Genomic DNA, 25,157 nt, shown 5'->3' on the forward strand with positions numbered 1-25,157 from the left:
GATTCGCCCTTCTTCTTCTTCCTGAACAAGCCCTTTAACAGCAATAAAAAGTCTGTCTTTTGAGCTACAAAAAAAAAATAAATAAATTTACAGGTAAAGAAACAAAAATTGTGTGTAAACATAGCCTTAGACTGTATTCAAATGGAATTGGAACCAATAACTGTGATGCTTTACATTCTGTAACAGATCAGGAAACCTATCCCCAATATAAAGTTCTGGAATGGTGTTTTGGAAAAAGTTTCCCTGCTTTACCTGTGATGGGTTTCTAATCTTTTTTGGGGTATAAAGTATCCAGCTTAAAAAATGTAGATAGCATATTTAGCTATTTTAATGCCCTCAATGGTCCACTTTAAAGCGTAACTATCATTTCAGGGTCATTTTTCTGACTGGACCCCAAAATTACCTCCAACCCCAGACTAGACCTCCATATCAAAGAGACCAAGGGAGGTAATAGAGAAAGGCTTGTATGCCAGTTTCTGGAATTAGAAAAAGTTTTCAAAAGCCCATTTTTGGGAAAGCCTTAGATTGCTCAAAATGTGCAACTTTAATTGGTTTGTCTTTAGTATAAAGTAGACATGGTTTAGATGTAGTGTGCTTTTTATCACATTCATTATATGCAAGTTTTTAAGTTTCTAAATAAGTTTAGAGTAGACCAAGACCATGGTCGTTCTTAGAGGCAGGTGGGCTGGGCGACCACACAGGACGCCGACAGCTTGGGGGCGCTGGTGGCACCCCCCCCCGGACCGCACGTTGCGGCACGCCCCCCGGGCCGGGTGCCCCCCGCCCCATCACCGGGCCAGACCAGCGAAACGCCCGCAGCCCTATCCCGGACCGCCCACCTGACCAACCAAACGCCCGCAGCCCACCTCGGACCGCACTCCATCCGAGCACTGATCACCTGTCAGGCCGTTGCCGCCCCCTCTCACAGATCTTCTCCCTCTAGCAGGCGTAGTGACATCACATCACTGCGCCTGCTAGAGGAAGAAGATGTGTGCGGGGGCGGGGGCGGCCTGCTCCTCACAGGATGGAGGAGAAAAAGAGAGAGGGACTCGTTGTATGTAAGTATTAAGGTTAGTATAATGCTTTTTTTTTGTGTGTGTGTGTTTGGCAATGAAGGGGGGGAGCAGAGTGAGGGATTTTTAATATGGGGACAGCACAGCGGGGGGGGGGGCTATTACTATGGGGCAGACCACAGGGGAATTATTAATATGGAGGCAGGACAGGGGGGATTATTAATATGGGGATATAGCACAGGGGAGATTATTAATTTGGGGACAGCATGGGGAGGGGGGGATTTTTACTATGGGACAGAACAGGGGGGATTATTAATATGGGGACAGCACAGGGGGGATTATTACTGTGGGGGCAGATTACAGGGGGGATTATTAATAAGGGGACAGAATGGGGGGATTGTTACTAAGGGGCAGGACAGGGGTACAGCAGGAGGTATTACTATATGAGGACACAGCAGGGGATGATACATATAGGGGGCAACCCACATACTTACTGACTTTACTGCACATGAAAAGTTGTAAAAGTGCAGAGCCTAAGATGTTTGTCTGGCAGGTTCAAAAGAGACAAATTGCTGCTGCAAGAAATCATCATGGTGGTCTGGGCAAGAAGGAGAGGAAAAGGAAAGTGACGCCTCAGAAGACAACATCATCTGTGAGTCACTGAATTACTTTTTTTTTTGCTCCAAGTTGAAAAGGGTTGAATAACACTTCTCTATGCCTTTAGCAAGATTCACGATGTAGTTCAAATTACCTAGAAACGGCCCTGACCAAGACCTTACCAATACCCCAGAAAAGTATTTGTTATATACATTTGTACATTGTATATACACCACCGTTCAAAAGTTTGGGGTCACATTGAAATGTCCTTATCTTTGAAGGAAAAGCACTGTACTTTTCAATGAAGATAACTTTAAACAAGTCCTAACTTTAAACAAATACACTCTAAGGCTGGGTTCACACTATGTATATTTGAGGCTGTATTTGTGAGGCTGTATAGCAACCAAAACAAGGAGTGGATTAAAAACACAGAAAGGCTATGTTCACATAATGTTGTAATTGAGTGGATGGCCGTCATTTAATGGCAAATATTTGCTGTTATTTTAAAACAACTGCTGTTATATTGAAATAATGGCAGTTATTTACCGTTATATGACGGCCATCCACTCAATTTCAACATTGTGTGAACAGAGCCTTTCTGTGTTTTTAATCCACTCCTGGTTTTGGTTGCTATGAGGACCTGACATGAGGACCAAATACAGCCTGAAATATACGTAGTGTGAACCCAGCCTTAACATTGATACTGTGGTAAATGACTATTCTAGCTGCAAATGTCTGGTTTTTAGTGCAATATCTCCATAGGTGTATAGAGGCCCATTTCCAGCAACTATCACTCCAGTGTTCTAATGGTACAATGTGTTTGCTTATTGGCTCAGAAGGCTAATTGATGATTAGAAAACCCTTGTGCAATCATGCTCACACATCTGAAAACAGTCTAGCTTGTTACAGAAGCTACAAAACTGACCTTCCTTTGAGCAGATTGTGTTTCTGGAGCATCACATTTGTGGGGTCAATTAAACGCTCAAAATGACCAGAAAAAGAGAACTTTCATCTGAAACTCGGCAGTCTATTCTTGTTCTTAGAAATGAAGGCTATTACATGCGAGAAATCGCTAAGAAATTTCCTACAACGGTGTGTCCTACTCCCTTCAGAGGACAGCATAAACAGGCTCTAACCAGAGTAGAAAAAGAAGTGGGAGGCCGCGTTGCACAACTGAGCAAGAAGATAAGCCCATTAGAGTCTTTGTTTGAGTTTGAGAAACAGACGCCTCACAGGTCCCCAACTGGCATCTTCATTAAATAGTACCCGCTAAACACCAGTGTCCACATCTACAGTGAAGAGGCGGCTGCGGGATTTTAGGCTTCAGGTCAGAGTGGCAAAGAAAAAGCCATATTTGAGACTGGCCAATAAAAGAAAAATATTAAGATGGGCAAAAGAACACAGACATTGGACAGAGGAAGACTGGAAAAAAGTGTTGTGGACGGATGAATCCAAGTTTGAGGTGTTTGGATCACAAAGAAGAACGTTTGTGAGACGCAGAACAAATGAAAAGATGCTGGAAGAATGCCTGATGCCATCTGTTAAGCATGGTGGAGGGAATGTGATGGTCTGGGGTTGCTTTGGTGCTGGTAAGGTGGGAGATTTTTACAGGGTAAAAGGGATTCTGAATAAGGAAGGCTATCATGCAATTTTGCAACGCCATGCCATACCCAGTGGACAGCGCTTGATTGGAGCCAATTTCATCCTACAACAGGACAATGACCCTAAACACACCTCAAAATTGTGCAAGAACTGTTTACAGCAGAAGCAGGCAGCTGGTATTCTATCGGTAATGAAGTGGCCAGCGCAGTCACCAGATCTGAACCCCATTGAGCTCTTGTGGGAGCAGCTTGACCGTATGGTACACCAGAAGTGCCCATCCAACCAATCCAACTTGTGGGAGCTGCTTCTAGAAGCGTGGGATGCAATTTCTCCAGCTTACCTCAACAGATTAATAGCTAGAATGCCAAAGGTGTGCAATGCTGTAATTGCTGCAAAAGGTGGATTCTTTGACAAAAGCAAAGTTTGATGTAAAAACAATGTTATTTTAAATACAAATCCTTATTTCTAACCTTGTCAATGTCTTGACTCTATTTTCTATTCATTTCACAACGTATGGTGGTGAAGAAGTGTGACTTTTCATGGAAAACACAAAATTGTTTGGGCGACCCCAAACTTTTGAACGGTAGTGTAGATTAGCACATGTTCAAGGGCAGATATAGCCACACCGGTCCCTATAAAAATGTGCTAAGATCTATGTAACATGGTGGACAAAAATAATATGTACACAATACAGAGTTGATAAACAGAGGTTATAAATGCTAAATTGTCCTATAGCTCACACTGTTGGTAGAAGTATGGCACCCTAGAGGCCCAGATATGCAGAGAAATCCAGGATGTATAGGTGCTGTTTTGCAATTGGAGAATACTGCGTCACAGAAGATGGGAGTCGTAGTAAATAAAACATGAAACTTTTATTTACAGGGGGGTAAGGGGGATGCTTTTCTTCAGATCCATACAATATACACGTAAGAGATATGGAGCTATACAAAGTATAGCTTAATTTTACAGCATGATAATAAAAAAAACACTGTAATTTGCAAACTTTTGTTTATATTTTGAAAGTTATGAAAACACTTTAAAGTCTGAACTACAGCAAGTTGGAATACTTGAAAAAGTAACATCATCATTTTTTTTACACTACAAAATAGATAGATAGATAGATAGATAGATAGATAGATAGATAAATAGATAGATACCAGTGGCAGCATCAATGCTTTATTCTATCTGACTTCTATGTCCTTTAAGGGTTAAAGGATATAATATTAAATACCTTGGGAGAATGGGATGTGCCATCAATATCCACAACCTGGGACACAGCCAAGTCCTAGGCAATATAAGCCAGGCTAACCTGGAAACTGTGCTTTGCTCTTGCAAATATGGTCCTATTTGCTAAAGGTCGAGCAGAGCAATGTCTTTGGATATGGATATTCTTTTCCTGGAGTCATGTTGGTAAGTATACATTATTATTTTAATATATATTGTTATTTATTGGTATTAAGTGACCTTTAGATCAGCTGTTGTGGGGATAAGTATAAGTATTTATTATGATGCGTTAAGTTGGTATCAAAGCCAAATAGATTTGCCACTTACCTTTGTACTGTATGTTAGATCAATGAAGATCATGTGCATTGAAACTTTATACAGCTCTTAATATACCCCTTTACCCCCTTACCGAAATATGAAATACGGGAATGTCATAGTACAGTAATAGGCTATGTTAACACTACATAAAACTACGGCCGTAGTTCTCGCCGCAGAACTACGGCCGTAGTTTTGCAGGGTTGAACATAGCCTTGTGTGCAATTGGATCCCGGCCGGAGTGTACACACATTGTATACGCTCCGGCCGGGATCTATGCGGCGCCGGAAAAAACTGACAGGTCAGTTTTCTGCGGCCGGAATTCACTGAATTCCGGCCGCTGAAAGACCTGTCAGTTCACACAGTGAAGCGAGTGGCTCCGCAAAGATCACCGGCCAGAGACCGGCCGTTCCGTGACCCGGCCGGGGTCACGGAATGGCCGGTCTCTTACGTTGTGTTAACATAGCCATACAGTAAATGGAGCAGACTTAATAGCTAAGCCCACTCTATACGCAGTGTCATCTGTTAACTAAAGAGAACCTATCACCATAAAAATGGTACCTACCTGTGAGCTATGGACATCATGTTATAGAGAAGAAGGAGCTGAGCAGATTGGTATATGTTTGTGGGAAAAGATTAAGTGGCACTGTCTGCTGGACTCTCTAACACAATGATCAGGGATTTCAATCAACATATTACAAGTTGTACGGAATCTTTTCCCACAAAGATATATATCCATAGGCTCAGTTCTTCCTGCTCTATAACATGATGTCAAAGGGGTAGTGACTCTCCTTAAGGAGAGACCATCATAAAGATGCGTGGAGACTTACAGACCATTGCTGCTCCACTGAGAAATCTAGGAAGAAAGGATATGCAAAATAGCTCTCACACCTCTTCAGCAAAGAGATGTCCCTTCAAGTCAAGTCTTGCTCAGTCAAGGAGCCTTAGAACATTTACTGGGGATTTTATGCCAAGCCAAACTATCTCTCCAAAAGGAAAGATTTCCCTTCTGCAGACAGCCGTTTCAGGGTTTTTGCAAATTAAATATTTTCTATGGGGCCCAGTCATTTCTAGTTATGCTCCTGATGATTGATTAGGTAGCATTTTCATGGTGATTCACCTCTGGGCTTTCCAATTAGTGAGCTAATAGCAAGGAGCCGATCTGACTAGGCAATGCAATCAACTGGTGTGTAAGTGCAGGTGTACGTATAGCATTAAATTTCCTTACCACATTGGATTGCGCTGCTGCAATATGAGTGCATTAAAATATTAACTGTATGTATTGTATTTCAGGAACAGCAATGCTTCAGTCAATGATGCCCACCCCAGCTCCAATACGTAAGTACCCTAATGATATCAGCAAATGTAAATATACTTACATTTTTGAGATGTTACCACAGTTCTGACATGTCCCAAAACATCAATCCAAAGAAAGTCCAACTGCCTCTTTAGTAGATTTAATAATCGTCAAGTGTTCACAAAGACCCTACTTGGTTAATACGTTGCTATGTTCTTGGTTTGTTAATAAACTCTTAACCCCTTAAGGACAGAGCGTGAAATGACCTTAAGGACCGGGCCAATTGTCACTTTTGCGTTTTATTTTTTTCCTCCTTGTCTTCTAAGACCCATAACTCTTTCATTTTTCCCTCTACAGGGCCATGTGAGACCTTGTTTTTTTCAGGAGTAGTTGTACTTTGTAATAGCATCTTTCAATCTGACATAAAATGAATAACGGAAGCCCCAAAATATCATTTATGGGGTGAATTTGGGTCAAAAAATGCAATTTCGCTAATTTTGGGGGGCTTCCATGTTTACGTACTGCACTTTACGGTAAAACTGGCATTTTTCCTTTATTTTATAGGTCAATCTAAACACAGCGATATGCATGTTTACTAGGTTTTCTAACGTTGTTATTAGCAGTAAAACTTTTTTTTTTGCAAATAGGTATATTTAAAACGGCCCTATTGTGACTCTTATAGCGCTTTTATTTACTCACCTACGGGGTCATATGGGGCGTCATTTTCTTCCGCCATGATCTCTAGTTTTTATTAATAACATTTCTTTCTAGATCAAATGTATTGATCGCTTTTTGTTATTTTTTTTATACATAACATGTAATTTAAAAAAGCAATCTCTGTGCATGAACAATATTGTTTTATTTTAATAGATCAGACGATTACACAGGCTACGATATATTATTTGTTATTTAACTTGATTAGTTTTATGTGTGATTTTTACTTTTATTGGGGCAGGGGCTTTGGGGCATTTTGTAAAACATTTATTTATTTATTAATTTACACTTTTATAATCCCATAAAGGGGACTTTTACACATTAGATTTCTTACACTGATCCCTGCTATGCCATAGCATAGCAGGGACCAGTGTAATCTGCGATCTTCTGATAGAGCCTGCCTGTGGGCTGTGGCAGACTCTACCAGAAGATCGAACTGTACAGAGGTTAGGAGACCTCCGGCAGTCAGGCAGTGCAATTGTTAAGTGACTGGAGATGCTCCAATCTCGTCACTTAATCGCGGCGTTTAAGGGGTTAATGGGGGGCGGCCATGAGATTGCGGTCGCCTGCCATTGAGGGTTAGGACCTGGCTGCAGATAGCAGCTGGTCCTCACCGGCTATGGAATGAACTTGGCTTGTGAGCCCACTCCATAGCCCGAAATCGCTGCAGGGCGTACATTTACGCCCTCTTGCCTTCAGGCCCAGGCAACAGGGGCGTAAATGTACACCCGCTGTCCTTAAGGGGTTAAAGGGGTACTTTGTTTTTTTTTGTTTTTTGATTGTCTCTTTGTTTTTTCAAATAAACCGGTGTCAGAAAGTTGAACAGATTTGTAAATTACTTCTATTTGAAAAACTCAAGCCATCAAGTAATTATCAGCCGCTGTATGTCTGTCAGGAAGTATTTTTCCATTCTGACATGGTACTCTCTGCTACCACCTCTGTTTGTGACAGAAACTGTCCAGATCCAGAAGTTCCGGACAGTTCCTGACACAAACAGAGGTCGCAGAAGAGAGCACTTTGTCATACTGAATACAGCACTTCCTGCAAGACATGTGGCAGCTGATAAGTACTGGAATGATTCATTAAAAAAAAAAAAAACTAGAAGTAATTTACAAATCTGTATAACTTTATGACTCCAGTTGATTTCAAACATGATTTCTCTGGAGTGCCCCATAAAGAGATTATTAGTCAATCAAGTACGTTTCAACCCAATAGGGTCTTTGTGAACACTTATTGAAGGATTATTGGATTTACTATTGCTGCTTGAACTGTCCGCCCCTTTTTTTTCTTTTTGGTTATGTCACAGGAACATGTCAAAGGTTTTTGATCAGTCAAGGTATCACTGCTGAGTCCCCCCCCCCCCCCAATCAGGAGAACAAGTTGGCAGACTATAGTAGCAGAGTGAAGATCTTATTGATCAATGCTATGCATAAGCAATTTGATGATTGCTATTAAAGTCCCTTAGACAGACTTAAAGGGGAACTCCAGGTAGAGGTTAAAAAAATGAAACTTCTGCAGAAGCATAATGCATTACTTGCCTGTCTATCCCAGTTTTAAAACTACCAAAAATCTGCTCTTCCTGGTTTAGCATTTCCCAGAATGCAATGCTTCATTGCAATCAGAAAAATTAGTGCAGCAGCTGCTTCTGGACGGTTAGAGATGGTGAATCAGTCAGGGGATTGGGTTATCTAGCCAAGCCTCCTATGACATCACGCCCTTCCCCCTGTATGCATCATCAGCAAACACACACAAGACAGAGACATGGAAAATTTGTCTCCTAGGGGGAGATAGCAGAAGGAGCAGGAGACAATGTGAATTGGCACAGCGGCCATTTTTTTTCCACTTCCTTGATTTCTATCAGCTACCAGAGTGGCAGAACTGTACAGATACAGTAATACATTGTATAGACATATCTATATAATTTTTAATGTACTTTTAATAGAAAACAAGTTTTTCCTATCCGGAGTTCCCCTTTAAAGGAGGGTCAGCAGTGGTAGGGGACAAAATAACAATCAAGTATTGCTTACTGCTCCCTGTGCCCCTGATGCTCTGCTGACCCACTCTGGGACCCCCCACCGAAAGGCATTTTCCTCCTGGCCGATGGATTGCATGCTTAGCCAATCAGTGACTGCAGGGGCATCCCGCCCCAGTCACTGACTGGATAGGTGGCCAGTCCATCAGCTGGGTCATGACTAGAGATGAGCGAATTGTTCGGATTTTTGGTCCGAAAGCAGTTCGCTCTCTCGTCATGCCTGTGATCCCAGCCACATAGTTGCTCTCCGGGGAATATGCAGGCAGGATATTCCAGGGAATCGATGTTAAAATCCCTGGAATATCCTGGCTGTATATTTGCGGGAGCGCAACTATGCGGCCGGGCCGGGATCACAGGCAGGACGAGAGAGCGCCGATGCCGTAAGACCAAAAGTCCGGCGGTCCGCTCATCTCTAGTTAGGACGTTGGCTCTGCTAGATATCCTGGAGCCCCGGGGGGTCCTGGATTAGCAATCCAATACTGGAGAGGCACAGGAAGAGGTGAGTTAGTATCTCTTGTTATGTTCAGCCTGTGCCCTGCTGTTTGCAAAAAAAAAAAAAAAAAAAATTGCTGTGGCTAGACTCCTTTAAAAATTGTAAAAAAAAAAATAAATAAAAAAAATTATATATTCCCTCCCCTAATAAAAGTTGAAGTTGAAGTGTAATTTTTACTGTAAAGCCCCTGCTGTGTGCCCCTGCACCTCACCAGACTCTGAGATGTGCCTCACCAGTGAGGCTCGCCTTAAGCCCCTATTACATGGGGCTATCAGCGCTCGTTTGCTCCTTGTTCCCCGCTTGCTGATGACACTATTAAACTCAACGGCAGTGAGTGGGTGAGAGCTGGGGGGTGGTGGCGGAGAGGTGAGGGGAGCTGCGGGGAGGGGGGCAGCCCAAAGGGGATAATAGCGGTCTGCTGCCACCGCTCCTATTCCATGGAGCGATGACAGCAGATTGCTGCTACCCTGGTTGTTTTTCTTTCAACATGTTGAAACAAAAACGACAGCAACTATTATTGTCCGTAACGGCCGATATCGGCCAAATTTAGTGTAATAGGCCCTTTACAGTTTGAGAAGTGCTGATCTAGTCTATTGTATCAGTGTACTGTAGAGTGATTGTGGAAGCTCATTGTTTATCTCATTGATTCTCATCAATGCAGCACCATTTACAAGTCACAGTGGACAAGTGTGCAGCTCATGGGGATATTACCACTACAAGACATTTAGCGGAGATATCTACCACTTTCCTGGCACATGCAATTACTTATTCGCTTCCCATTGCAAGAGCAACAATGATGACTTCAACATACAGATACGGCGCTCTGATGTAAACGGCATCCCCACTATAAGCTCCATTACAGCAATGCTATTTGGAGTGATGGTGGAATTAAAAAATCAGTCTATCATGTTGGATGGAGACTTGTAAGTTGTTCTTTTACCTCTTTGACTGTCCATGCTTCTAAGAGGCCTTCATATGAAATAATGATAACATTGTTCTTCTAGGGTGAAAGATATTCCAGCTGAAAAGTCAAGTATTCATATTAGAAAACTCGGCAACAATATCGAGATCACAGCATCCAGTGATGTCTCTCTAATATGGAATCAAGCAGATAGTTTACTGGTAAATGAAATTATCCTAGTATACTTATATGGGTTATCACATTGTACAGACATGTTGGACAGGAGAGCTACTGTATAGGGCCCTAAAAGAAGACCATCCCTCTTACTAACAGTACAGGGAATGTACCACTAGGTAAATCTATTTGTGTTTTTTTACATGAATTGAACAGTGCCGGCGGGGGGTGGCAGGTGCCACTGTCTTTTTTCTGAACTGCCACCCAGTTCCAGCGCACAGCATTGGTCTATTATGGAGCACCAGTCAGGCATGAAGCACTGTGTGGTGAAACCCCTTCCCCTCTGTGATGCAGTTCCAATAGAACCGCTCTATTCAAATAAAAAAAACACAAAGCGATGTACCTAGTGGTACATTCACTTTAAGGAAAGTTAAAGGAAAGGGCTGCACAGACATTGCTAGCAGGGGCTTACGGAGGCAGCAAGCCTGAGGGGGGCCACCATCCTCCTCCCCTGACAAATGCAGAGAGAATCAGCCATCCTCTCCTCTGAGGCTCCTATTGATCAGTGGATATTGTTTTTTTTTCTGTAACAGTAACTTTAAACTTTTATCTTTCAGTTGAAACTTAACCGCAATAAATACGCTAAGCAAACCTGTGGACTGTGTGGTGATTTCAGTGGTGTTCCTGGATTCAAATTAGATGGTAGGAAACTATTCTAGTGGCTCAGTATTGTTTTAGCACATCTAATAAAAAATAAAGTAACATCCAGAGATGAGTAGGGAGGAGCAATAAGGGAGCTCAGAATCTGCAGCCGAATGTGTCTTTACTGTTAGTATCAGGAGAAGGAGAGTATATAGGAAAGGGTTCCTCCATACTATACCCTGGGATGGAACATGCCATGAATTGATTTAATAGGAATTAGATGCGGTCTGAATTGCACAAAAACATTCTAAATAATTTTTGGGATTTGTTTAATTGAGTAAACCAGAGGAAGACAATAATGTTATATGCATCATAGCTTCCACTCATTTCATATGCTGGGCCAGACCCTCTGTACCTACAGTAGACTAGCTGCTCAGTGCCCTATACATAGTTTTGGTTGACAATAACCTGGCAATTAGGTCACTTGCCAATCTAAATTGGGATTTGATAGTAAATCTGATAGATTCACCAAATTGGACTTGAAACAAATCTTGGTGGGTTTGCTTCTATTTGTGTGCCTTTGCCTTCCTCTGTACAATCATTGGCCCCAATTGAAGGTTTCTCAAGCTGGTAGTAGATGCTGTATTCCATGAATATAATAATGCAGTGTACGCTGATAGCTAAAATGATATTTTATCCTAAATAACAGTATTGTCTATACATTTTCTGCTTAGGTGAAGAGCTGACTCCAGTACAATATGGAAATTTGCAAAAAATAAATGGCCCAAATGAAGAGTGTCTAGATGTGCCCCCTTCTACTCCAATGCACTGCACAGATGAGGTGATGTCTATTTTCCCATGGTATTTACTAATACTAATTGATATACTGCTCCATTAACAGACTTTTTGGCCCTTTCGGCCAGCAAAAACAATTTTTTTTTCTCCTCACCAGTACATGCTGGCCTTTCTCTATTGATCTGCCTGCAACATAGTTGGGTAGCACACAGGCCCCAACGTTTTTATTACTTCATTGTAATAATGTAATTGTGCAAAATATTAATGGTAAATGAGCTTCACACTATAAGCATGTGTGTCTTTGTTACAGGAGGAGATCTGTAAGAACATTCTTACATCCGAAGCCTTTTACAGTTGTAACAGCGTCTTAGAACCTATGCACTACATAGATGCTTGTGTGCAAGATTTGTGTCGCTGCGATAGTAAGAACAAAATGCAGTGCAAATGTAGTATGTTTGCTGAGTATTCAAGGCAGTGTACTCATGCCAGTGGAATGCCTGAAAACTGGAGAACCCCAGAAATGTGCCGTAAGTGTACAGAACAATACAGAGATTAAATAGCAATGCAAAAACAAATCCAAGCAGCATTAAGCTTTTAAAGACTTTTAAAGGGAAACGTTCACTAGGCTTATGCTGCATAAACTAGTGAAAGAAATGCTGAACATTTTGTTCAACCATTCTCCTAATATGCAGGAGAATAGAATTCTTGCCACATCCCTCCCCTCGTTTTCCAGCTGCTGATTGACAGGGGACTGCCTATACACAGCATGAATAGATAACTGCCAATCAGCAGCTGGTAGGCGGAGATTTCTGTTTTTCATGAATAATGAGGACTAGTGGGCTCATGCACAAAATGGAGAAGACTACTTATTGTTCATGGCTATGTTCACACAATGTTTTTTCTTGTCCTTTGTTAATTTTTAAAATGACGTCCATTATTTTGAGGATTGGCCGCCCGTCAGTGCAATAATAGCTGCTGGTACATTATTCTAGTTTAGGTGGACTGATTGCTCTTTGGGTGTGTCTTCATTTGAAAAGTCTATTGAATTTAAAGGACAACTCCGGCGGGACCCCCCACTCCAAAAAAAAACACAGACACACACAGACACCATACTCACCATCCCTCCGGTGACGATCGCCACTCCATTTGCCCGCCGTCCGCCTCACCGTCACCGCCGTCCGCCGTCCAGCGATGTCTCTGACTTCCGGGTCCTGGGGATGGAAAAGGCTGCCAGTGCGCTTGCGCACCGGCAGCCTTTTCATTGGCTAGAGCGCATCACATGGCTTCCAGCAACCTCAGCCAATCAGGGCTGAGCAAGCTGGAAGCCATGTGATGCGCTCCAGCCAATGAAAAGGCTGCTGGTGTGCATGTGCACCAGCAGCCTTTTCCGTCCCATTCACTCTCCATGAAGACGCCGAGGAGGAAGAAGACCCGGACCGCCCCTGGCTCTGACGTCTTCGTCACCAGATGCCGCCCGGGAGAAGAGGACCGTGACGACCGTAATAAGTAATGTATACATTCTTTAACTTGCGGGCGGGGGGTCGGGGGTCCGAAAGTGGGGGAAGGGGGCCAGACCGGGTATTTAACCACATTACAAAGTTATATAACTTTGTAATGTGTGTTAAATAAGCTTAAAAAAAATTTCGCCGGAGTTGTCCTTTAACAGTAAAAATGGTGAAAGGACGCTGAAAAAAGAAAAACTGTGTGTGAACAACTAAAAAATAACATCCGCTGTTTGCTAAAGAAGTCAGAAAATAATTGACATGATCATTATTTTGACGTCCGCGCAGATAACGTCCGTTATTTTATACACTGTTTGCATTGGACGTCCATCAACCCATTGACTTCAATGTATTGCATTGCAGTCAGTTGTGGCAATAACGGATGTCTTTTTAAATAGAAAAAGCAGACGCCTTTTCTCTTTTTATGATGTTTTGTAAACATAGCCCATGTTATTCAGAGGATATCTCTGAATCAGCTACACAGAACAATGTAAGTGGTACATCATTTTGTTCAGCTTCTTTGTCACTATTTTATGCTACCCCTAGAAAGGACAGCATAAACCTACTGACAGAGTCTGTTTAAGGTGCATTTACATGGGACATGATTTTATGTGATTGTATTAATTTAAAAACGGCTGGCAGAAATGCACACACAGACTGAAGGAGTAACCTCATTTTAATGGTTGGAACTAATTTTCTGTCAACAATATGAACATACCTGATATACAGAATGTAACGTTAATTGGCTGATGAATTTTTTAGGCTCTTTTTTACTCTTCAACTCTTCAACAGAAGTTCTGTTTCAACAGTTTTCCATTGCCCTTAGCCTACTGCTTTTTTTACCTATAAGGCCATGTTCCCATTGCATGAGACACCGGCCACCATTCTGTGACCCGCCAGTGTCAGTGAAGATCATCCCAGCCTGTACTGCAGTGCCGGCCGGATGATCTTCACTTCTATTGAATTGGGATGCAGCGCCCGCATCCCAATTTGTCGCTGCACACAATGGAGTGTCGATCCATTGTATGCACAGTCAGGCTCGCTGTGGACGCTATTCAATGAATAGTTTTTTGTGGCGCTAGGGATCCCGGCTGGAGTGTATATTATGGGGAAGATTTATCAAAGGGTGTAAATTTTAGACTGGTGCAAACTACCCACAGCAACCAATCACAGCTCAGCTTTAGGCAGTGCTGAAAGGAAAGAGGAACTGTGATTGGTTGCTGTGGGCAGTTTGCACCATTTTACACCCTTTGATAAATCTCCCCAAATGTGTATATACTCCGGCCAGGATTCCATAGACGGCAGTACTATGTAAGTTCCGTAGTAATCATGGCCATTGTTGCAAATCGGCAACAACGGCCCTAATTATTGCGTAACTTAAGTAGTATAACATAGCATAAGGGTGTGTTCACACGTACAGGATCCACAGCAGATTTGATGGCCCAGATTTGATTTGCTTTAAATCTGTGCCATCAGATCTGCTGCAGATCCTGTACGTGTGAACGCACCCTGAGGCTATGTTCACACTGCGTATGTTTCCGTCCGTAGTGCGAACCGCGAATATAGGCACGTAGTTTTGAGGTTGATGCGTTCGCTTGAAAGTATACGATATACGCCCGCACAATGCACACTACGTATGAGCGTACGGCCGGATCGTATACGGCGCCATGAAAAATGAACATGACCATTGTTTGAGGATGGAAATGTTGAAACTCACGGCCGTGGATTTCCATGCGGTCCCGTACGGAGTACTTATTTCAGCCAAATTTAACTTGATTTTTCGATCCAAAAGGTTCTGTGAGTTTTATTGGGCTGGACGAAGATTTCCAAGTAAATGACCTGCCTCAGATTGCTTCGAATCAAGCTAGGGAAGCATAGTAGTTTCAGCCGCACATGTACGGCGGCGTACGAACTACGGAAGGAATCATACGCAGTGTGAACATAGCCTAAAAGTTATTGAAACTTGACTGACATATGATAAACCATAACCTCTGGCTATATGTTATATTCTAGCAAAACAGAAATCCAAGTGAGAACAGTGAGTAAAGACAACCCGTGGCCTTTCCTGATCTGTCTTAATAAATATATCTATTCCCCATGAAATAACAATTCTGGAGCATCTTTTCTTCTAGCTCTGGGCTGTTGTGCTGTTCATCTCTTTCCAATATTTCCATTGATAGTGGATTTCTCTGTTGTACCATGTACGTTCCTGTAGTCCATTCCATGGAAACAGTGACTGTAACCTCAAGTACAGCTATCTTGGGGGAAGAACCCAGAGTGGACACACATATCCATTTCTTCATAGTAACTTGTGAGATATATTTGTAAGATATTATCTAACCATAGTTACATTTCTTGTTTTTTTCACAGCCGAATCATGCCCTAATAATATGGTATACCAAGAATGCGGTTCTCCTTGTGCTAATACATGCTCCAATCCTGAGAGGACTATGCTTTGTGAACGCCATTGCACAGATGGATGCTTTTGTCCTCCAGGTAAACTAATATTTCTTTTTTTAGAGATTCAGATTCTGTTCTGAATCTAACCTTCAATTGATTTAATAAATACTCTTATTCCCCATGGTTAGGCAATTGTTAATATGGTTTTGAGTGACTTCATCCAGGAATTTTGCAAATTCATGTTTTGCTATTATCCTTCTGCATGGCACTGGAAAATGCATATTTTCACTTTCCCTATCTGCTGAGTAGGTGAACCACTCCTAATATAATACTATAGGTGGGCTAAGCACTTCAGATGTCTAATCACTTCTGCCACCTTACAGACAAATTTATATATACACTGGTACCTTGCTTTAAGAGTAACTTGGTTTAAGAGCATTTTGGTTTAAGAGCTCACAGTTTTTCAAAATTTTGACTTGGTTTAAGAGCATTGTTTTGGTTTAAGAGCTCCCTGTACTGGGTGGGAGGGGGAGTGGGGGAGGGACATGGTCTACTGCACTGTACTCTGACCCAGGAAGTCTCCCTCACCTTCCAAATCATAGCAGATCCACTTCAGGCTGGAGGGACAGGACTGTGGAGGTAATCTCTTCATAGCTGTAACCCCTTTCTCCCCAGACATAGAGTTCTGCATGTATGTGCCCACATATACCCTGCTCATTCCTTCATACTCCCTGCAGTCTCTGTCAGTCCTGATTGGTCCATGCTGAATACCCCCCCTTCTCCATTGCTGTCATGTGACCACACAGACCTCTGACAGCAGCCCTGCTTCTCTATTCTAGCCTACTGCATTATGGGGATCTGCAGTTCCATCCTCTATCTACAAACTGCTGTTTGTTAAACTGCACAGTAACTTATAATATGTCATATTCAGCTGTTTATAAATGTTTGTTTCATTTGTCTTACCTGCTATTCAGAATATAAAATCATTATTTTTGGGGTGTGGAACCAATTGTCTGCATTTCAATGATTTCTTATGGGACAATTTGCTTTGGTTTAAGAGTGGATTTGGATTACAAGCACGGTCCCGGAACGAATTATGCTCATAATCCAAGGTACCACTGTATATATGTATATATAAATATATATATATATATATATATATATAGAGAGAGAGAGAGAGAGACTGCAGCTGCACCCTCTCTTTATAGTCTTAGACCATGTTCACACAACGTATATATGTTGTATAAATCACGGCCATTGTTGATTTATACAACACATACGTAGTATGTGAATGAATGGAATCCCGGCCAGAGCATATACACATAGCATACGCTCTGGCCGGGATTCCATCAGGCCAGAGAAAAAACTGACTTGTCAGCGGTCTGCAGCGCATCCCAATCCAGCAGAAATGATCATCCGGTTGGTACTGCAGTGCCCGCGCGGGATGATCTTCGGTAACACCGACCTTTCTGTGAGTCGGCGGGGTCACAGAATGGCCGGTGTTATACGTAATGTGAACATGGTCTTAAAGTTATTGCAGACTTTGTGGAACCGGGAAGATTTCTGAACATTAACAAAGAGCCTTTTCTCTTTACTTAGGAACTGTGTTGGATGATATAAATAACACAGGCTGTATACCCCAAGAGCAATGTTCATGTGTCTATAACAGTGAGACTTACACTCCAGGATCGTCTTTCAATACTCCATGCCGACAATGGTAATGACAATCGCCATGTGTTAGACTGTAACAATAGAACAATAAAACAATGCCTGCATTCATAGACAGTGAGTTGGTTAAGAGATTTTATTTTCATCTTGCCAGAAATGGAAATAATAAACGACTGAGTTACAAAAGCTAGAAACTTGATATATAACAATAATTCCCGTGTTAATGCAATAAGTAACAATGATATTTTGTTACCATTTTCTTTCCCATAATTTATTTGTGATAGTTGTTACAATTGTATGCCATTTTGTAACACCTAGTTGTATAAAGGAAAATTAGCGTGTCTTAGTAAATAGAAAGTTAGAGAAGTAGCCAAAGATGTGAGTCATAATGCTTGTAGTACAAAAGATGAACAAGGTCACTGATTGGCTGCAGAGGTCACATTGTTGACCGCTAAAAAATAGTAATTGGGGGGACCAATCGGGGCTTTGGCTCTGGATTGCCACAGGACTTTTTTCAAAGGGTGGTCAGCCCATTGAACACTTGCATTGCTTGAAGTGTACTGTGAAGACAAAGTGTCACCTGTTCCGCAACAACAGCAGAGATTGGAGATATCTTCCAAGAATAGAGATTTCAGGGTTGTCATTTTATATCACATTCATGTTTTACTAATATATCGTAGACAGGTTGGGAGAGATGACCATTCCTCTTTAAACAATGGACTTAAAATGCCTCAGTGTTCTCAGTTTCTCATATTTGTATCCTACTTAGGGTTTTTGCAAAATCGATCGTGGTGTAAACACAAACTCAAAACACAAACAAGTATTTTCTAGTCAAAAAGATTTCTAGACAAGTAGATGGTTTAACGACAGAGGATAAGGGTCTATTCACACGTCAGTATATTTTTCACTGCGCAAATTTAACCCCTTAATGACCAAGGGCGTAAATGTACACCCTTGCGTCGCTAGGGGAGTGCAGAGAGGGGCCGTGCATCGACCCCGCTCTGAACCCCCCGCAATCCCAGGTGCTATCTGCAGCCCAGGACCGCGGCAATTAGCCGTACACGATTGTGGAGGAGCGGTCCTCGCATGTGAGCCAGCCGGGGGTCTGCGCCGCAATTGGGCTGATCCCTGCTCAGTAATCTATTGTTCTCATCTGCAGCAGCCGAGAGCAATAGATCACAGAGCTCATGGATCTATGCCGTATATCTATACTGCCTAGATCTCAATGGGAGATCAGAGCAGTAATACTAGAAGTCCCCCAGGGATCGCTGATTTGCAGATCGCATCAGGAAAAATACTGATCCCATAGGGTTCTTTTGGTGTATCCATGGAGGAATTTCAGTCCACACTGTGGCCTGTCCTTTTTTTTGCGGTACAGATCACAGCCCTGTACACCACTACGGATGTGTGAATAGGACCATTAAAATGCACTAATCCTATTTTCTGTCCGCAATTGTGGACAGAATTGTGGCGTGTAATAGGGCCTATTAGTTAAAAGTAACATGACAGATGCCCTAATAATGTGTGAACAGGGAAAGCACGCAACATAACTGTCACTCATTGTGAGATTGTGGGATTATGTTTGATATGTAATTCTATCCTGATGTTTATCAAAATGCAACTCTGTCACGCTGTCATAGGGGCAGTGATTACACATACAGTACTCAATGCATTACTATAGAGGCTTTAGAACATACAATGCTCTAGAACAGGGATGGGGAACCTTTGGCCCTCCAGCTGTTGCAAAACTACAATTCCCATCATGCCTGGACAGCCAAAGCTTTAGCTATCCAGGCATGATAGGAATTGCAGTTTTACAACAGCTGGAGAACCGAAGGTTAACCATCCGTGCTCTAGAACATATGACAGTGTCAGCGCTACTAACCAGTCTCCCGTAAGCACCTATAAAGTGAGTCATTGTCTAGTCATAGCCCCAGTGGTAAAGTTATAGAGGTTATAAATTTGTTCCATTTGATTCTTCATCTGCTAGATATACACTGATAGTATGTGATTTTATTTTGCAATGTTTTGTGAGCTGTATGTTGTTTTTTTTATCTTCTCTAGCACATGTTCCAAAGGAAAATGGAAATGTAAAGAGTTCCCATGCACGGGAAGTTGTTCAGTGGAAGGTGGGTCACATATAACAAGCTTTGATGGATCCCGTTACAGTATCAATGGAGATTGCAGTTATGTACTTGCCAAGGTAAAATACAAAGAACACCAGTGGCACATTGAACACATTGAGTGTTGTTTCTAGGTCCCCTCTCTAAGGGGTATTCTCCTCAATAAGTGTCATCTCCATGCTTTCTGAAAGCTCTTATTTTATTATGCAGCACAATGTATGATCATTAACCTTGGGGACTAATATGTGACCCTAAACTGTCCTCTGTATGTATTTCCTACCCTGCTGTTTGAAGGTTATTGTCCTTTAAAGGAGTTGTACCACCAAAGCACCCCTGCAAATTACTAGAAGGGTGCCCTCACACACAGTTTTTTTGTGGTGATTTTCTGGCCTCCAAAAAAAAAGTCAGAAAAAAAACAATATGGCACATGGCATTTATTGATGTGTTTGCATTTTTATGGCTTTTTTTTCAGGTGTTTTTGACTTTATATGTAAAAAAAATCTTTTTTATAGTTTAGGCATTTTTCTGTGCACCAAAATGGCTGAACCTCCTATTCCTCTGCCAGCACATGGCATAGTTGCTGGACCAAAAGGGTACAAAAACGCCAGGGAAAAAAAAAAAAAAAAAGCCATGCATGCAGCAATGGCCTTTTTTGAGACAACCAGAAAACTCTTATTGAAGTGTATGGGAGCCAATAAAACACCCCACTCTCAGCATGTTGCGTTTTGGAAAAGCTGTCAAAAAGACTCAAAAATGCCAGAGAGGAGAGAACAATGCCAAACCAAAACAAATGCCATGTGTGTAAGGCATGACAAAAAACAAAAGGTGCAACAGCAACCCACAGGTGCAAGGGCCTTCCGTATATACTCCTCCCAGCGTACACACGGCAAACACCTGCTCTGTAGATACCAAAAATTAAAATATAATTTTTTTTTTAAATGAGGATCTTAGCAAACTATTTGATCAAACAGAGTGTACCTTGTCACCACGTTAAGGCGTCCTCGAGACATGGTCTTTACTCTAGCATATTCACACTAGTAATGGCCTCTCCTGGGCTGAATGAGCCTACAACTAAGCAGATAGGAACCAAATGATCTCTTTTATAGCAGCCTTGGGACATGGGTGGAGTGCAGGCCAACAAGAGGTAGCCACACCCCCCACACCAAAAATTCTGCCAAAATTTCCTTTTTTTTCTGTGTAAGGCATAACATAAAATTCCACTGATTTCCAGCTAACACTTGGCCGCTGGCGTTTTTGCAAATAAAACAAACAAAAAAAAACGCCATGGTGTTTTTTCAAGATTTTAAGGTAGTGTGAAGCCAGTTGAACAACAATTTTTACTGAATTAATATAGTGAGGAGTTTGACTCGATTGGACGTCATAAGAAATAGCATGTTCTTACCTCCCCCGTTCCAGCACTGGTGGCCACAACCAGGCCTCTTCCTGGGTTTTGACGTGTGAGGTCCACTCAGCCTTTCAGCTGCGGGGGCGGGACCCCACTATGGCCATTGACATGCTGAGCACCCTTAACAGGACTTGCTAAAAGAAAGGGTCTCACCGGACTTCCCCTTTAAAATGCGTTTTACCAAAGCCCAACTGTACTGTACATGTTGTTTAGTAAATTATATAGATTTTACTTTGCTGTATGGTTTTATCTGTTGTTGCATGAGTGATAAATTGCTAAAACCTTTAATCCTTATTTTTTCATGATAGCACAACACCGGCAATGATTTCTCTGTGCTTGCGGAGATACGGAGATGTGAAATCACTAACAAAAAATCCTGTTTGAAAAGTATAGCTCTCGGCTTAAACAAGGGAGAAACTGTAAGTATATAGATCAAAAGGAGCAAATTCTGTACCACCACTAGCGCTGTTGTACCACCACTAGTGATGATGTAAGCCGCACCATCTAAGGTGCCGCTTATCTTCACCAGTGCCCACTGCAAGGCAGGACGAACTTGCTGTGGCAAGTGACCCCCAGGTTGCTACCCCTGGCTTGGCTTGCTAGTGGCGGTGGGTGAGGTGCAGCTGGTGAAAGGTAGTCAGGCAGGCTGGAACACAGCAGGACTCAGGGCTGAAATTGGGATAGCAGTCACAGACAGGAACCACAGATTGCTGGAAATAGGAACAGCTGGAACCACAGGCAGAAATCATGGGAGTGATGGGACCTCATAACTATGGAAAGCATACAGAGGCTCCAACAATAGGGGCAGTGCAGGAATTTATAGGGAGGTGTTAGGTGGACATGACCAATTAGGGACACACTGTCCCTTTAAATCTGAGACACCCGGAGAGCGCCAGGCTGAAACAGGAGAGGCAAGCAGTGCTGGAGGGGAGAACGGGTGTGGCGGCGGCCCGGGACACGGGCTGCTGCCACAGTCATAACAAGAGGTCTTGGGGCTCATACGGTAACTCCATTGGCCTCATTTTTTATTTATTAAATAAATAGGGTATGACACATTAGGTATGGGAGAAGTAATAGGATGTATGGGACTTTGGGGGTGGGAGGTGATGTCTGAGTGGAGAGTATCAATTTTGGATTTGAAGTAGGAGGCCAGGTCTTCAGCCTAGAGGTCAGTGATGGGTGTCTGAACTTTGGGCTTAAGAAGAGAGTTAAAGGTGTCGAAGAGGCACTTCAGGTTGTTTGATAGAGTGCAGATAAGAGAGGTAAAGTAGGCTTGTTTGGCAAGGGCACAGTAGTAGGTTTTGAGAATGAATTAGTAATGAATGAGATCTGCTGAGGTTCTAGATTTCCTCTACAGACGTTCAGCAGTGCTAGAGCATCGCCGAAGAAAGTGAAGTGTAGGGTAGTTTTCAGGTTGTTGTGTTGTGGTAATGTTTGGTGGCCATGTTTGGGCAGGTGAAGGATGAGATTTGGATATATACTAGCTGCCCTCTACTGGCTTTGGCTATCCAGGCATTAGATTGTAGTTTTACAACAGCTAGAGGGCCGAAGGTTCCGCATCCTTGCTCTTAAATATTATATTACCCTCTGTGGTGATTCCTTTACCCAGTTTAGTGTCATCTGCAAATATTAAAATTCTACTGTGCCCAGTAATGTGTGTTAATAAACTAAGTATATCAGCTGCGTGTGTCTGTGTTTTTTTTTTTTGTGTTGTTGTTTTTTTGGGAGGGGGGGGGCATCGGAGTGCACCTTTAAGTGTTGTCATAGGACATCTTTTTACTTCCTTAATCCTAATTGTTAAAACCTTTTCCTTGATCCTCAGGTGCTTGTCATGAAAGAGAATGGTGCTTTGTTCCTTAACTGGATACCAATTCAGCTTCCTATCTCAGTTGGTGAGTTTTAAACATTTTCAATTTAAGTTATAATATTCACCATATTTCCCTTACTCCATCACCCCAAACTCCTCTGTACTTCACTTACAATTGCTAGGTTGTTACTGTTTATTTATCAGTATTTTATTCCTAGGTCTCTGCAAAAGCCATCTTCTCTATCGCTGACACTGTTAGGTCAAGGAGACCTTTCATAGTTCTGTCTGTGCTAGTGTGCCATAAAAAATAATGATTTTATTCTCCTGTGCAAAGTGTCAAATAGAGTTTCCCAAGGTTCTGAACTGCTGAGGGCTGTAGTGCCTCCTCGCTCCCTTCCTTATACCTATATCTTCTTGGGGCTCAGCTTTCAGCTGAATGTCAATCAAGCAGGGTCAGAGATGGAAGGGGGAGCGAGGGAGTGTTACAATCATCAACACTTCAGGAGCTTGGGAACAATTTTTTGACACTTTGCAACAGAGAATAAAATATTTTTTCTACATCCTGAAAGAACAGACAGATATATGAAAGGTACATCCATACAAAGGTACAACCATACATCTCCTTGCCCTTACAGCTATCTAACCATGTCAGCAGTTTGGAACCTTTTTCACAGCTGACTTTAAAATACCTCAAACTCTTTCTGTGTAAAAAGCTTCATATACACATCTTTGTAGGTAGAAGGGTGACAATTCGCTACCATATATCAATATAGTTGTTTAACTTCTTACAGAACAAAAGATCATATTAAGTTTCAGCTAGAGATGAATGTGACTGTCTTTTTTGTTAAAATAACAGGCGAGAATTTTATTTAAAATAATGGCCGTTGTCTTCATTCTTTAATGCTTCCCATTGAAGCCAATGAAAACAACGAATATCCCTTCACACAATATATTAAATAATGGCCGTTGTTAACAGCGACTGTCAAATTAATGTTCAGGACATTTATTTGCAGTCGATATTTAGCAAACACCGGCTTTTATTTTAAATTGTTCACACACAGATTTTTTTTTTTTACGTCCTTTCACCATCTTTTTAACAACATTCAATGAACCTTTAAAAATAGCCACACCCAAAAGGGTGTGAAACACAGCCATCATTAAACCTAAACTGGAATAATGTAATAACGGCTGTCATTGCAATCACGGACGCCAAGTATGCTAAACAACGGTCGGACGCCAAGTATGCTAAACAACAGTTGGTGTTTTAAGTCTAAAATAACGGCCGTAGAAAATTGTTGTAAGAGCAAGGCCTTTGGCTGTATCCATGTTTCCCAGCACTCCCTAGGGCTACATCAAACTTTGTCAGCCACTAGTAATCAAATGCCGAGTGGTCTGCCTTGAGCTTGGACAAGTTGTGCTCATCTCTAGTTTCAACATGCCCAATATTTTCTTCCAACATCTGCGTCTAAAAAAAAGCTCCTAAAGCTAGTCGAGCACATGTATTACGTGTATTTTATGTATGTTATATGTTAATATGTATTACGTGTATTTTATAGTTATTCTCATCCATATTTTTTTTCTTGCAGCAAATATGACTATCTTCTGGTCTACATCTTTCTACATAAATATCCACATAGGTTTTGGTTTTGTAATACAAGTCCAGCTTGTACCAGTTATGCAGGTGTATATCACTCTTGGTCCATCTTATCACAATCAGACTAGCGGTAAGATCACATGTGTATTTCTTTAAAACGTAAAGTAGAGGCTTGGTGGGTGGGATTTATTATCCCTGGACACCGAAAAACTGGCATACAGCTTGCACAATTTTATTTTTTAATGTTATGACTTCTTTGCTTTTATACTACGCATATTACTTTCTTTAAGGCCACGTTCACATGCTGAAAGACAGCGAGTGTTCTGTGACACGGCCATGTCATAGAACGGCTGCTGTCTGTGTAGTTCACCCTGGCTGGTACTGCAGTGATGAATATCACTTCTTTGGAATTGAAATACGGGCACATTCAGGTCGAAATTCAACGGCCGAAATTCAATGAATAGCTGCTGGCCAAAATTGACATGTCAGTTTTTTGTGCGGCCGCATGGAATCCCAGCCCTGGGATTCCATAGAGTTCAATGCAATCGTCCACTATCATTAAATAATGGCCATTGCTGAAAACTTGCAACAACAGCTGTTGTTTAATGAAAATATACCTTGTGTGAACCTGGCCTAAAACTGCATGGTACAATGTTTCAGAAGCCAGAAAGGTAACAATCTGTTGAATGATAAGGAGGCTATGCTTTACCATACACAATAAATACTGTAGCTGTACATAGATAATAATAGTAAAACAAGATTCCACTAAACTAACTACTGCAATTGTTTATAGTCATATACAGAACATGTAGTAGTCCAATTTTGGGTGTAAAGTTAGATTTGAGAGGACGGGTAAAAT

At 41.8% G+C, this 25,157-nt stretch overlaps 1 protein-coding gene across 1 annotated transcript in view; it reads left to right on the forward strand.

Moving 5' to 3' along the window:
- Positions 1-4,549: 4,549 nt before the first annotated feature.
- The window catches only part of LOC138789258 (mucin-5AC-like), a 106,197-nt gene continuing 85,589 nt past the window's right edge, over positions 4,550-25,157 (forward strand). Inside the window, exons 1-13 of the mRNA XM_069967859.1 lie at positions 4,550-4,622; positions 6,045-6,089; positions 9,949-10,210; positions 10,292-10,409; positions 10,980-11,064; positions 11,739-11,845; positions 12,110-12,326; positions 15,672-15,797; positions 17,301-17,418; positions 19,434-19,572; positions 21,206-21,316; positions 22,720-22,789; positions 24,291-24,428. Of these exons, the coding sequence (XP_069823960.1) occupies positions 4,550-4,622; positions 6,045-6,089; positions 9,949-10,210; positions 10,292-10,409; positions 10,980-11,064; positions 11,739-11,845; positions 12,110-12,326; positions 15,672-15,797; positions 17,301-17,418; positions 19,434-19,572; positions 21,206-21,316; positions 22,720-22,789; positions 24,291-24,428 (1,609 nt within the window). The remainder of the gene's footprint in view (positions 4,623-6,044; positions 6,090-9,948; positions 10,211-10,291; positions 10,410-10,979; positions 11,065-11,738; positions 11,846-12,109; positions 12,327-15,671; positions 15,798-17,300; positions 17,419-19,433; positions 19,573-21,205; positions 21,317-22,719; positions 22,790-24,290; positions 24,429-25,157) is intronic.

Source organism: Dendropsophus ebraccatus, chromosome 4 (genome assembly GCF_027789765.1).
Source record: "Dendropsophus ebraccatus isolate aDenEbr1 chromosome 4, aDenEbr1.pat, whole genome shotgun sequence".
In the NCBI taxonomy this organism is placed as follows: Eukaryota; Metazoa; Chordata; class Amphibia; order Anura; family Hylidae; genus Dendropsophus; species Dendropsophus ebraccatus.